Genomic DNA, 14,135 nt, shown 5'->3' on the forward strand with positions numbered 1-14,135 from the left:
GATAAGTACAGTCTTTCTGATTTCTGAAGCAATCTCTAATGATTTAAGAATTATAAACGGTAAGCTACTATAGAGAACATTATGTGCGAAGAAAAGTTGGAAATTATATTACTTCTTAGGCATTTGGATTTTATATTTTCCTCTCAGATTTGTAGTTTTCTCGAAGTAATGTATGAATATTCTGTAGAAAGCTCGTACAAATTTTGTAGAAGTAAATATTTCCGAAATTGAATATTCTATATTTTCTTATGCAATTTCTTCCCAACGTATAAGTAAAACAGGTTCTTGCAACTAGCGTTTTTCACAAAAAATTTAAATTTACAACAATTCTTTAACAACAATTTTTTAAATTTAATCATGAAATGTGTTTAGATTATTCTATTAATTAGAAATAAATAGTAACTTTCTATTCCCATTTTATAACATAAATTAAATTTCTAAACTATTTATTTCTTATTTCAATTAAAATAAATTGAGAGCATTATCAATATACCAACCTGGTACACTAGTACCGAGTGCTACAAAGGAAATAGCTGTTACTGAATCCTTGAGGCCTACTGTACATCCAAAATGTGAGGCTAAATCACCTACCAGAGCTGTTAAAAGACCAATAACGGCAATGCTGATGATGAAACAAGCCCAACCTCCGAAACAGTCTGAAACAAAATATATCAATTCAATTTTGTTTGCTTACTTGAAAAGCTAAAATTGATACACAGAAATTATCACAGCCGTGCTTAGCTTTTGCAGTATTTATGAAGAAAAACATATTGTAGTTTATGATTGTTAAAACAGTGAATCACATTCCAAGTATCCTTAGTATTACATGGGAAATCACCATGAATTGAAAGGAATGGGGTAATATAGAGATAGACAACAATTTTCCCAAATATAAACTTCATATGTCATATTGTTTGTTTGTATTGTTTCCAGATATGTATTTTTTATTTTTATTTTATAACCGTCGTTGAACAGCCGACCCAATTTTGGGTTTACGACTATTAAAATTCAACTCCGTACCCTTGTAATTTTGACCCAATTCAGAAAACAAAAAAACTCCTGGATCAAGTATTGAGAGAAATTTGCCTTCGCGGAGGACTTTTTTGATGGAACTAACCCGTATTTGCGTTACATGGATAACCACCACGAGACCCTTCTACGGTTAGCCTGACGGCAAGGAGACTCTAACCTATGATCCGTCTGCCACTGAGGATATTTCAAGTCTGTACTGTGGTCGGGGCAAGCAGGATGCGGAATTCGTAACAACGAGTCATCGCTGGGATTCGATCCCGGTTCACCTCATTGGAAGTCAAATTCAATTAATTAGAAATAATCGAGAAATTGCGGCTAGATATGTATTTTAGAAAAATTTACACCGTTTTTCTTTTATTGAAGTTGTACATCGTCGTTCATTTTTGGAGGAACAAGGTACACTGTAAGAACTGTGGCCTATCCAAATTTGGTGCAGAAAAACTAGTAAAAATTGCGTGAATGATTATTTTATTTCAGGTTAATACCGAATCGAGCATTCTTACACAAGTTAAATCTTACCAAAAATAGTTGATAAAACTTACACTAATATATAACTGATTAATAAAGAATGTTGCGTTTTTCCTTAAATTGGAATAAAAATCAAGACTTGCCAGACAAGAAACAAAGATGGTATGAATTTTTTTTTTCAAATCACTTTTGCTTCTGACATATTTAGAAAGGACTATAAAATAAATATTTCTGAATAATATTAGAAGTAATCCATAATATTAGGCTTTATAAAATAAATAATTATAGGATTGATATACTTATTATATGCTTTTTAGCTTAGGACAAAAAATATTAGTTTATTTTATTATTTTTTTTAAAATTAATACTCTTTGTTTTCCAATATGGTTTAATCTCCGAAAACCTCACGATCCAAATTTAGGTTCGATACCATTAGGTTGGAAACTCCTAATTTAGTCCATACAACATATAGTGTCTCCATATGATATCAAATACTGAATGTATTTGAAAATTAGGTTCTTATTTCTACATCAATAAAATCTATAAAATTGAGAATTAGATAACGTGAGCATTGGGAATTCTCTTTTCTTTATCGCTTTTACTGAAATAATATACTCTTTATATATAAGTTCGTTTTAGAAAAGCAATCGGTTTATTTGAGATTGAGGTGATGCTTTAAAGAAAAAAAAAAGAATATATGGTGTACCCTTAGGAATCAAGTTTTTAGGTTGGGATTTTTCTTGTAATACAGCTCAATTTTCTTCTTTGATTTACTTTATAAAGAGCTTTTTATTTAATGTGTTAAAAGTTCTTTTCATATCGATGATATTTCACGGAAGGAAAGAAGATAAAAAAAATCCAGGTTTAAAAGACTTCTTTTAAATAATGAGTGTTTGTTATTAGTTGAATTGTTGAATTTGTTAAAAGCAAAACCTCTTTTAATTAAGAGCAAACCTCTTTTGGTTAAGAGCAAAACCTTTTTAATTTTTAGCAGAAACATTAAAAGGCCATCCTTTTAGCATTTATCATTTTAAATTTATAAATTTTATCATTTTTCAGCGAAAATTTTTTGTTTGACCTTTTTTTTTTTAAATATTCTATTTTTAAAGCTATTTGGCCACATAATTCTTATATTTATATTACCTTGAGTTTTTTCCTAACGGTATGTTTGCAAGTTGGCTTTTAAAAAAGTAGTTTGGTTGCTTGTAACATTGTTCTTAGATTATGTTATTAGATGTTCTTTTTTTGAAAGCGGGGAAACTAAGTTCTGAGTTGAAATGTCTTATATGGCTCAAATTTCTTGTTTAATTTGCATTGTAAATGACTTTTTGTTTATTCTAAGTAAGTTTATTTTGTAAATTCTTTCTATATTGATAATATTTCATGCAATGGTAAAGTAGATGATGGGTTTCAATATTTATAATACCTTGTCCTACAATAATGGAAGAGACATTTTCAGTTTTTGACATTTTTTTAAACTTTTTATAGACAAACTCGTGGCTTTTATTCGGTAAATTTAAAGTTGCTTAATTCATGTGATTTTTCAATAATGCTTTCAAAAATTTGACGGACCGACAGTAAATTATGAAAGAAAACATGTTTTTTTAAACACTCAATGCCAGAAAGTAGAGCAATAAGCTTGGAATGATTACTTGGGTATTTATTTGCAATAACTGCATAAAATGTAGCAAGCCTAGCTTAAATATTTATGGAAATATGGACATTTTTATAAGAATTTAATTTTTTTATCCTACGTTTTTCTGCTTTAAAAATATTCAGTAAAATTAAACAAAAGCTGTTTCGGATGCTCAAAGGGCAACCTTCATCAGTGCAACAGAAAGAAATGAGAGAAAACAGGGTAAATATAGAGAAAGGTGACGTCACAAGGGGGGGGGTTAGAGCAACGGCCAATAGGAGGGAAGGGTGAATGGATGACGTCGAATGGGAAGCAAGGAACAAAAAAGGGGGGTTAGTTAGGTTTAATCTATGATTAAACCTAACTAACGTCACCTTTGTGACGTTACCTTTCTCTATATTTACCCCGTTTTCTCTCATTTCTTTGAGCATAAAGGTTGCCCTTTGAGCATCCGAAACAGCTCTCTGCATTTATAAATATTTCTTGTGCTCTTAAACAATGTTTACCTTAGTTTGTAAACAATATGGTTTATAAGCATTTTTGTGAAAATAAATAAATGAAATAAAAATTATAATACCGGTGGGAGGGATAAAAGCAAACAGAACTTTCCAAAATATCGTAAAGAAATGCATCACATAATCTGAACAAGATGGCATCTTTTCTTCATCTCCATCTTCATCATCGTCTCCTAAAGACAAAATGATGAAAAAAATTAAAAGAATTTCCAATTAAAAATTAGATACTTAAATAATTTCTTGTTATGGATATATTATCATAATATCTATAAAAAAGATTTGATTAAAATGTTGAATAATATGTTGTATGATAGTTAATATCATTATCATAATTAAAAAAAATATATTTAATAATATGTCACATGAAGGATATTATTAAAATTCTTATTTTTACAATCTATTTTTAAGTTTTATGTGGGAGGTTTTACCTGCTTCTTAAAAAAATATATTTAATTTTTTATTTTATTTTGTCAATATTATACCATTTTTAAGTTAACATTATGATTCATTATAATGTTTGTCATCTGTTAAAATTAACGTTTTTACTTAAATTATAAACTGCTTTTTCTTATTAATATTTTTTAAAGTGTATATAAACTTCTTAAAGCCTTTAAAAGATTCTCCTACTCTAAGGAGGTTATATCTACCCTGGTTCGAACCTCGGGCCGGGCAAAGTTTACTCAGCTTTTCATCCCTTCAGTGGGTCGATAAATGAGTACCAAGCATGCTTGAGAACTAAACACAGGGGGTTCCACGTTCGGCTGACCACCTGACCGGAACATCTGCTCCTGCACCCCAGAGCCCAAGGTCAAGAAAACTGAGATGGGCACAGTAGGCCTTGGCCCTCATGGGCTGTCGCGTCGCTGAGTTTAGTTTAGTTTAGTCCACCTTGTAATACGGGCAAAATAAGGCAGATTACTTTTAGAGAAGAAACATCAAAGAAGACAACAAAAAAAAGTTTAGCTAATTACCTCGTGGAACTTTTTGGAGATAAGTTTCGAAAATGAGTCAAACATTGTAAAATGTCAAATGATAAGATATAAACTATAAGTTTGTCAACAGTATTACTTAATCCCACAAATTTTAAAAATTGTGCTATAATTTCAGACTAATTACTCTGATAAAAATGCAACACTAAGGTGAAATTCCTATATATATTTCTGAAATATAAATTTAAAAGTTACATTTAGAAAGAAACATTTAACATATTTTTCACTACATCGTACTCTTGTCGGTCCAAAAAGTAAATTATAATGTTTGGAATGATTATAAATACTTAATTTGGGCGATATTAAAACTGCCTACACGTATTTTAGTTGAAAATTTAATTTTTGGTCAAAGATCATAGTCTTCTGGCCCCACTGGTGCCATGTAGCAATATGGTACAAACTTGTTAAATATTTTTTTAAGAATAAAAAAGGTGAGATTCGTTTTCCATGTTTTTCTTAAATTGTTAATTTTAAGATTATCTTCAATGCAATATACACTGATGTATGAATTTAAGAGAATTTACAGACTTGGTAGATTATCTATTTAACTACAAGACCGATTTTAATGAAATTTGATATGTAGATACATTGATACAATAGAAACCAAATAACCATTCAACAATTGTAATATCCACTCTTGTCATGCGTATCACTCGTTGGAGTTGGAAGGTATTAAATTGCCACAGGACAATTCAGGCCAATTGCCATAGGAAATGATAAACTGTCTTATTTCAAGTATTAAATCATGCTGCAAGGTCTGTATATCTGTAAGAAAGGGCCATACCCCCTATTGACCCCTTTTTATATCCTGCAACTGCTGTTTCATACCATCCGACTCCAACAAGTGTTACGCATGATATTGAGTGTGCATTACAATTAATGATCTGTTATTTGTTTTGTATTGTATAAATGTATGTACAGATCAAATTTCATTAAAATAGATAATCTAGAGATAATCGACCAAGTCAGCAAATTCTCTTTTTCTTACGCCAGTGTAAGATAGGTCAAAATTACGTTTAACTGCGCTCTCGGGTATTTTTCAAAAGATTTATTTACCTGTATATCAAAAATGAGCTTTACAATAATGAATGAAAATAGTTTTGCAATAATGAATTACCTGCACTAACAGTAATAACGTCTAAGAACTGTTCTTTCCAAGATGATGTTCCAATAGTCATGGATACATTAGTTTTCTCGAACAGTTTGTCGACAGTATTCTAAAGATAAATCACGTAATTCATTTTAAATGACTTAAGCAATTACATAACATGTTTTTTACTTTATACATTAATGTATACTTGTTTTCAACAAATTGTTAAAAATTATTTGGTTTAGGTCGTAGAAGTTAATCATTTAAATGAAATTTAAATTATTTGGTAATAATTCAATTTCAGTTAATAAAAAATTAGGAAAAATATATTTGAATCTTTGTAGCCAGTATTAGGGTTTCTAACCAAATAACACAAAATTAAGTAAGATTTGTTTAGTTATTATTAAATTGTGAACAGACAAGGGAGAGTTTTTTTCTCCAATCAACTAAAGTTTTTTATTTCATAGCGATGCAGTATGTATGAAAATTGGGATAGTTTTAAAACTTCTTTCAAGAAAGCTTTTATTATTAAAATAATTTTGGTAATCTAGAAAATGTATTTTGGATTGCATTTGATTTAAAACATAAAGAAGAAACTTAAGAAACTTTTTACTTCATTTTTTAGAAACTGCTAATGTTAAATTTTGCTGGATCTTACTTTAATATTTTTTATTGAGTTGTTGGAATTTCAAAGATTAGATTACTAAAAAGAAAACCGTAATTAGTACTCTGCTTTGAAACAATATTGAGCTAATAAATAATTTTAGAAATTATATTTGGTAAGAAGAAAAGTCTAAAAAACGTAAATGATCGAAATAGTTCGAACAGTGAAAGTTCAAATTAATAAAAAAAAAACTTTTAACGACAGTTAATATGGTTCAAAATGTTACGAAAAATATTGAATCGGAGAACAGTTTAAATTGTTTCAAAATATTATAAAAAATAAGATTTGTGATATATGCTTAAGGAACAAAATGTTACATATAGTATTATATAAGACAATTGTTAAAATAGTTCAAATAATTTAAATTGTATGATATATTACAACTATTGGAGTGGTTCAATACTACAAATATTACAAAATACAATTGGTGAGTTAGAATTCTTTCAATAGAAACTAATATCTAGAAGGAAGAGATATTTATAATTAATCAATAATCACTAATCGTAGTACTACTAATACGAAGCTGGTTTGTAAGAGACTACAAAACTTAATCAAGTTGCTCAATTTCTTTAATTGCTATTAAACAAGTGAGATTCATGGATAACAGCAAAGCATTTCATAAATATTTAAAAGAAATTTTAAAGACTAAATATTTAAAATTAATTTAAATTTCCTTTTATTACAGTAAATGTTGTAAGTGCATATGGGGATTTCGTTACAGAAGATCTAAGTTTGGTTTATAAATGAATTCTGGTTTCATGAGTTAGCATAGTCGAGAAGAGACTAGATAAACCATACACATGTTTGGATTAGCGAATCATTAGACATGGACAGATCATTGAACAATTAAATGTTTTATTAGTGAGTTATAATTCTTTCGATAGAAACTAATATCTAGAAGAAAGAATATTTATAAACAATTAAAATCACTAATCGTAGCACTACTAAAAAGAAGCTGGTTTGTAAGAGATTACAAAATGTAATCAAGTTGCTCAATTTCATTCATTACAAATGAACAAGTGAGATTTACGGCGGCCAGCAAGACAATTTATAAATATTTAAAAGGAATTAAAGACTAAATATTTAAAACGAATTTAAATTTCCTTTTATTAGAGTAAATGTCGTAAGTGCTTATGGGGATTTCGTAACAGAACATCTAAGCTTGATTTATAAATGTATGCTGGTTTCATTAGCTAGCATAGTTGAGAAAAGATTAGATAAAACATGTATATGCTTGGATTAGCGAATAATTAGCAAATGGGAAATTCCATTAGGGATTGCAACTGTTTTAAATATTTAATTAAATGTATATCGGATTTGAAATCGCTGAAATAGTTTCTTATAAATTCAAATTGCTGCTAAAACTTTAAATAAAGTTTTCTTCCTCATATTGTGGCTTTCTAAAAAAAATTCAACCCTCTAAAAATATCATTATGGTTAATTTAAAAATTAACAATTCGATAGGTATGTTGCTTAAGATAAACATTAATTTTGTTATTTTATTTCGTTATTGTTATTTTATTTTGCCAACTTCGTACAATCTTAGAAGTGTTGGAGTATTTTGAACCATAACAACCAATCTTTGCATAACAACCTTTAGACTGTTGAGCTTACATTGTTTTAAAAAATTTAGTACAAGATATTATTGTTCAATTTGAATAATAGCATCGTTCTTTTTAGTTAAGATTTCAGCATGGCTCGAATTAAGACTCAAAGTGCAGATATTATGACTTATTGAACTATATATCTAAAAATGCAGAATTGTAGCTTAAATTTGGTTTTACGATGACTAAAATTAAATACAAATTTTATTAATTTTAACGCATAGTTTTTTCAGTTTGTTTATATTTATGTAAATGGTTTGCAGGTCACCTTTGTATTTATTATTTTTTTTATAATTATTCATTATTTTTTATAATTATTCACTTATTTTTAACAAAACAAATCAAGTTTATATGCAATTCGATACTATATAATTCGATATGTCAAAAATATGTAATTTCGTTAATCTTATTGAAAATTATAAATCAAAACAAATATATGAAAATGGATTAACATCAATATCATCAAATAAAATTTTATAATCAATTACACTTATGGAACAAGCATTAGAATTTATAAAACAATAAATAATGCTCAACACACTGTAGATTAATCGTGTCTAAGAAATTCCAGCAAGAAAAGTAATGCATTTCTGTTATAAACATTCATATACTCTTTCTAATTACTATAGGTACCTTAAGGTTACACAATTCCGCCCTCAAATATTTTCCACTTATCGTAACCATGGTTTCGACAAATCGTACCTTTTCCTTTACGTAGGTATTTTTTACTAAGAAGTTGAAATTTATGGCAATAGGGGGGGGGAGTAAGATATTAAACCATGGTAAACAGAGAGGAAAAGTGTGGAGAACGGAGAAATTGTGAAAAATCTTGACATCTATTTTATTCATAAATAAAATAGTTTTCTTTAGTAAATTGTTGATGTAAAATTTTATATAAGTTCATTTTTAATAAAAAAGTTTACTATTAACTCATCATAGATATTATAGTAAATGATCTGTAAAACTTTAATTCTTAATTGTAATACAAAGGCCAACTTTTTTCTCTTTAGCATTTCAAAAAAAAAGTAATATGTTACCTTAAATTCCTTGCTTTCTTTAATGCGCAGTTGAATTTTATAATTATCACCTAAACGAGGTTTGCCCAGCAAAGCAACTTTTTCTGCTTCTGTCAACTCTGAAGTGGGTCGATGCTCATCTAAGATTTGTCCAGATTGTTCTTTAATATAATCTGAAAGATATATTTGTTAAATGAATAAATGAAACAAAAATATGTCGTATAGTAATTATAGATACGTAAAACTACTTTAATATGCCAAATTTGCCGCCAAATTTGAAATCCAGCATAGAATGGATTTAGCATACATTTCCGATGACGTGCGTGCACAGTAGACTTCTTTAACGTAAGCTTTTTTCGTACAATATTTTTTTCAAGATGAATTTATATTTTTGAACATAGATTTAACTAAAAATTTGAAGTATTAAGTGGAATTCAGTTGCAAAGTAAGGCATTAAGTTGATTTGTATAAACACCGATAGCTATTCAAATTTACATTTAGTAACATAGTAACTTTTCGGTATAGTTTTATTTGGCACTTATATAAAAGATGTTATGTTTAATATACTTTAATATAATGTTCTTTTTAATCAATTGAATTGAAGCAATCATTCTTACGAGACATATTCTTACGCAAAGTTTTCAATTCTTTCACAGTATATTTTTTTATTTAACACAAAGATAGGCACGAAGCCCCGTATAACATAAACAACCTAATTATGCATCGAAGGTGCCAGGTGCACAAACAAAAATATATCACGGCTATAATAAAATACCCAGATAAATAATAAATCTAAGTTAAGTAAAAGAAGAAGGTGAGAAAATTTTGTTTCAACAAATCTGATGTGAGATATGGCGCTGTATTTAATAAATTTCTCTTTAATTAACGTTCTAACTTATATGGAGAAACTTAACTCAACTTTAACATGACATTTTGCTCATAAACGGTCAGCTGGCGCTGACGTCATAGGTCAGATGTGTGGGTATCCGTGATCTTCGTCCCGAAGTGCAAGTACACAATTATGGCATGGTGGAAGTACTTTGCGTAAAGTAGTTGCCATCATTTTTGGTGGTAAGATACACTAAAAAATTTTGCAGTATAGGAGGAATAGAGAATCGCTATATTATTAATAAATAACATTAGTTTATGAAACTGAAATAAGTTTAATTTCTAAAAGACAGTAAAATACAGCGATGTTTCTGAAATATCACAGGAACGATCAATGTGTAGATAGATTACCTTTAGAATGCATTGTAGATAAATTACTTAAGAATAAAATTTACTTTCTTTAAAAGGTTTTTGCTGTAGAAAATATATTCGTTACGTTAGAATATATCGCCACTGCTAGATATTTCTTTGAATATATGGCTTTAATCTGCATAATGAGGTTTTGGAAACATAACAAAGAGCTTTTTCCGGGAATTCAAACTTTTAAATCGCTCAAAAGAATTATCACTATAGTCCATCCCGCATTTACTAAATGAAACTTCAATCAAAATAAAATAAATATCCAGGTCTATGAAAATGGGAATTAAATTTTATTTTTGCGGACATAAACGTAAATTTAAATTGTTTTAAAAACAAAAATATAAAGCGAATTGCAGTTTCAAAGTTTAAAAAATGTAATGTAGCAAGAGCAAAAAAGAATAAGAGCCTGAATTACCAGAAAAAATTAATTTTTTTTTTCAGGTAGATACATGAAATACATATTTTAAATTTTAACTCTAGGTAATGTTGTTAAATACGATGATCTCGGAGCTCAAATCATTACAAAACACTCTTAGCAGAAAATATACTTAATAACAAAAAAGGTATGAGGTTAATGTTAAAGTACCTAAGAGGAAACTGAATACAATTAATCCTTTTACATTACTGCACAGAGCGCCATCTGTTGGATCTTAGAAATTATTATTATTAACATTGAGAAATATTATAAACAAAGATTCTATAAATTCCGTGTTAGATTGAGGTTAAAGAGAAAAAATAAATAAATGGGAAATGTATAAGATATAAGTTGCCCAGTAGAGACATGAAAACCTTGGTTTTTTTCTTTAATGATACTCAAATATTGAATTTTAACTTTTGAATAGAAAATATAGACTCCAAGCTAGACGAAGTTCTAACAGTAGGAATTATTTTGAATTATAACATCAAAAATTATTTATGCAATGTAACATTTAAGTTTCTAGGAAATTACATGAAACTATTAATTTTTATTGATAAAGACGCATATCAATTTTCAACTAATCATTAAAAATAAATCTAGGAAATCTAAATGTAATATTTTTTGAATTTCAAACGTTATGAATATTTTGTATTAATTTTTTATTCGTTATTTTACACTCTCAACTTTGTTTTGAAATTTAATATATCTCAAGTGTCGCAAGGTCAACCACAATAGGTTTATCTAGTGATAGGTTAATCTAGTGACAATTTATAATAAATTTTAAAATTCAAACATAAAATCCGCGAGGAAACGTTAATTAAATACTGCATGGTCATGCAACTTTCTCATGTAATTTTCAAATAAAAAAATCTTGATTTAAAATAGAAATAATAAGTTTTTGAAAAGTAAATATTTTTTAGACTTCAAAATTTTCGAAAGAATAAAGTTGGAAACAATAAACTGTTTCAATTTTTTTAGCAACAAATGATGGGTGTTCAACTGTTATAACAAGTTAAATACTAAAGAAAATACTACAAGCTTATTTAACGCCTTTCTATTCAGTTTAAATTTTTTAGAAGCACTAAAATATTTTAAAGTTTTTTATGTGAAAAAAAGAATCACTAAGCAATTACAAAAAAAAACATAATTCAGGAAGATCATCAAAAGCGCCTGAGGGAGAACTTTAAAAAAAATCATTCTAATTAAGTGAAGATAATGAATAGCATTAATAAATGCTTCGAATAAAGCATGATAATGAGACTAACGAAGCTACGATTTCACGCTGGATATGATTTCACGCCAATTAAATTCATTTAACACTTTTTTTTTATTTATTTTTAATTCTTGATAAAAAGTAAAATCTCAAATCATATGTGCCTATCTGTAAAAGATATATTATGAGTAATTTTTTAAAATTCTATATTTAAAAAATATGAATATATTTCATATTCTTAAGTAAGATTTGTATTTCCTTTTCTTTTATGCTTTTTACAGGGGAAAAAGAAAAAAAAAGCTGCAAAAGTAAAATGAAACGACGAAAAAAAAAACAAAAAAAAACAGGTGAATAAATATTTTATTTACAGAAAAAAAATATATTCTAAGTGCTGTTGTTATTATTGCTTATTCCTAAAGTATGATAAAAAAAAAGCGAAGAAAAAGAAACACTCTGAATGACTTCTGATTTAATAATCTAATTTTCCCTTTCTTAGACTCAATTTTAATGGTTCGAGGGGAGTGACCACAAACATGCTAGTTAATTAGTGCAGACTATATTTAAGCTTAAGAATAAGGTACATACCATTAAGTTTAAGAAATAAGACATTTGGATTTCTTATCCCCCAAATATAGGGGGTAACCGCGATCTTGGAAATAGGGTCATAATAATTTGGTTAGGAGAGTTATACCAAATTTGGAACCCTTAATACCAATCTTATTGTTTGTGCATTTCTAAAAAACTTTTGCACGTTATTATAAAATTGTTTGTCCAAAGATAATTTCATACGACAATAATTTAAAAAGTTGTTTAATATTTTAATGTTTTTAGTCGAAAGAATTTTGATATGCAAGGTATACAAATTTTCATTGCATTTAAAGGAATGCGATATTACATGCAGATTGTAGATTTTATATGGCGAAATACTAATATGGCCAAATAAGTCGAGCAAAATCGGTCAAATAGTTTCAGAGAAATTTAATTTTAAAATTTTCGTATTTGCTAAGAATGTTGCTATTTCAATGTAACTAATGCAATGATACATTTAAAATATTATATTGTTAAAAGAATAATTTTTAATAATGAACTTCGTCTCTTGTTCGCTAACCCCCCCCCCAAATCCCAAAAACGTTTATGCTATCTAATATGATTTGGTTTTAAAAATTTCTCGCTTCGAAGCCATATTGAAGAAATATATATTTATTCAGAGAAAGTACATTTTTACGTCTGATTTCGTAACTTAAAATATCGCCTGCACTAATTAAATAGCATATATGGGATCACCCTCCAAGGACCATTAAGGAAACTATTCAGGGTTTTCCGTTTCGAACATTTATTTGAACAACACTTTTAAAATTAGAAGGTTGGAAGTTTACATTCGAACTAAGAAACATCGAAAAAAATAAACTCGAGGGAACAAATCTGGAAGATGAAAATTCTACGAAAACATCGTAGAGAACATTTTTATTGCCAGAATAAAAGAAAACTACAAAACCAGAAGACTAACAGTTTTTAACACCTGCATGGTAGCGATAAGTTAAATATTTATTTTTTCGTTGCTATTCATGTAAAGAAGACCATACTTTCAAGAATTTTCTATCTATTTTCTCATCATGGGATAAGAGTTATTTATTATTTTATGACAAGCTGTATGTTTGTTGGGAACTGCGCGTTATCTTTCTATTTGCACTATTTTTTATTCATAATAAAATAACATTTAGGAATGATCTTAAATGAGTTCTATAAAGAACAAAAGATCTATATAAATAAATATAATTTCATTTTGAAATCCGAATATTTAAGGTGTGTGACTGGAATCGGCACAATTTTTCTACTTTAATTAAATTTCTAATTTAAATTTTTGTATGAAAGTGTGCTGAAACTGTAAATCTAAAGCAATTTTTTAAAAAACAAATAAGGGCAAATTTGAGCATAAAAACCTAAAATTTTTTGTCATGGCAGCAGTTCTAGAAAAAATTATAAAGCATAAAAGATAAAATTTTAGATAAAATGGTTATATGTGTTTTGAACTAAAATCTTTAAAATATGTCAAACACAGAAGGTTTGTTCCTGATTTACCTCTCTCGGTCACTGTGGTTTTTGTTCTGTGTTTCATCTTTTTCTCTCTCGGGCAACTGTAGCTTTTTGTAGTTTTGTCTCTTACCTACATTTTTCATTTTTTTTTGGCAACTTTACGTTTTTTATTTCAAATGACTTTAGTTTCTTCTCATTCACGTCTGGC

General features: G+C 28.0%; 1 protein-coding gene across 1 annotated transcript in view; it reads right to left on the reverse strand.

Moving 5' to 3' along the window:
* LOC107447225 (sodium/calcium exchanger 3) overlaps positions 1–14,135 on the reverse strand; it is a 297,552-nt gene that overhangs the window by 16,844 nt on the left and 266,573 nt on the right. Inside the window, exons 6-9 of the mRNA XM_043039409.3 lie at positions 9,036–9,187; positions 5,758–5,857; positions 3,714–3,824; positions 498–656 (exon numbers count right to left, since the gene is read on the reverse strand). Of these exons, the coding sequence (XP_042895343.1) occupies positions 498–656; positions 3,714–3,824; positions 5,758–5,857; positions 9,036–9,187 (522 nt within the window). The remainder of the gene's footprint in view (positions 1–497; positions 657–3,713; positions 3,825–5,757; positions 5,858–9,035; positions 9,188–14,135) is intronic.

This window comes from Parasteatoda tepidariorum, chromosome 6, assembly GCF_982258835.1.
Source record: "Parasteatoda tepidariorum strain Cologne lab strain chromosome 6, Ptep-v5.0, whole genome shotgun sequence".
NCBI classification, from domain to species: Eukaryota; Metazoa; Arthropoda; class Arachnida; order Araneae; family Theridiidae; genus Parasteatoda; species Parasteatoda tepidariorum.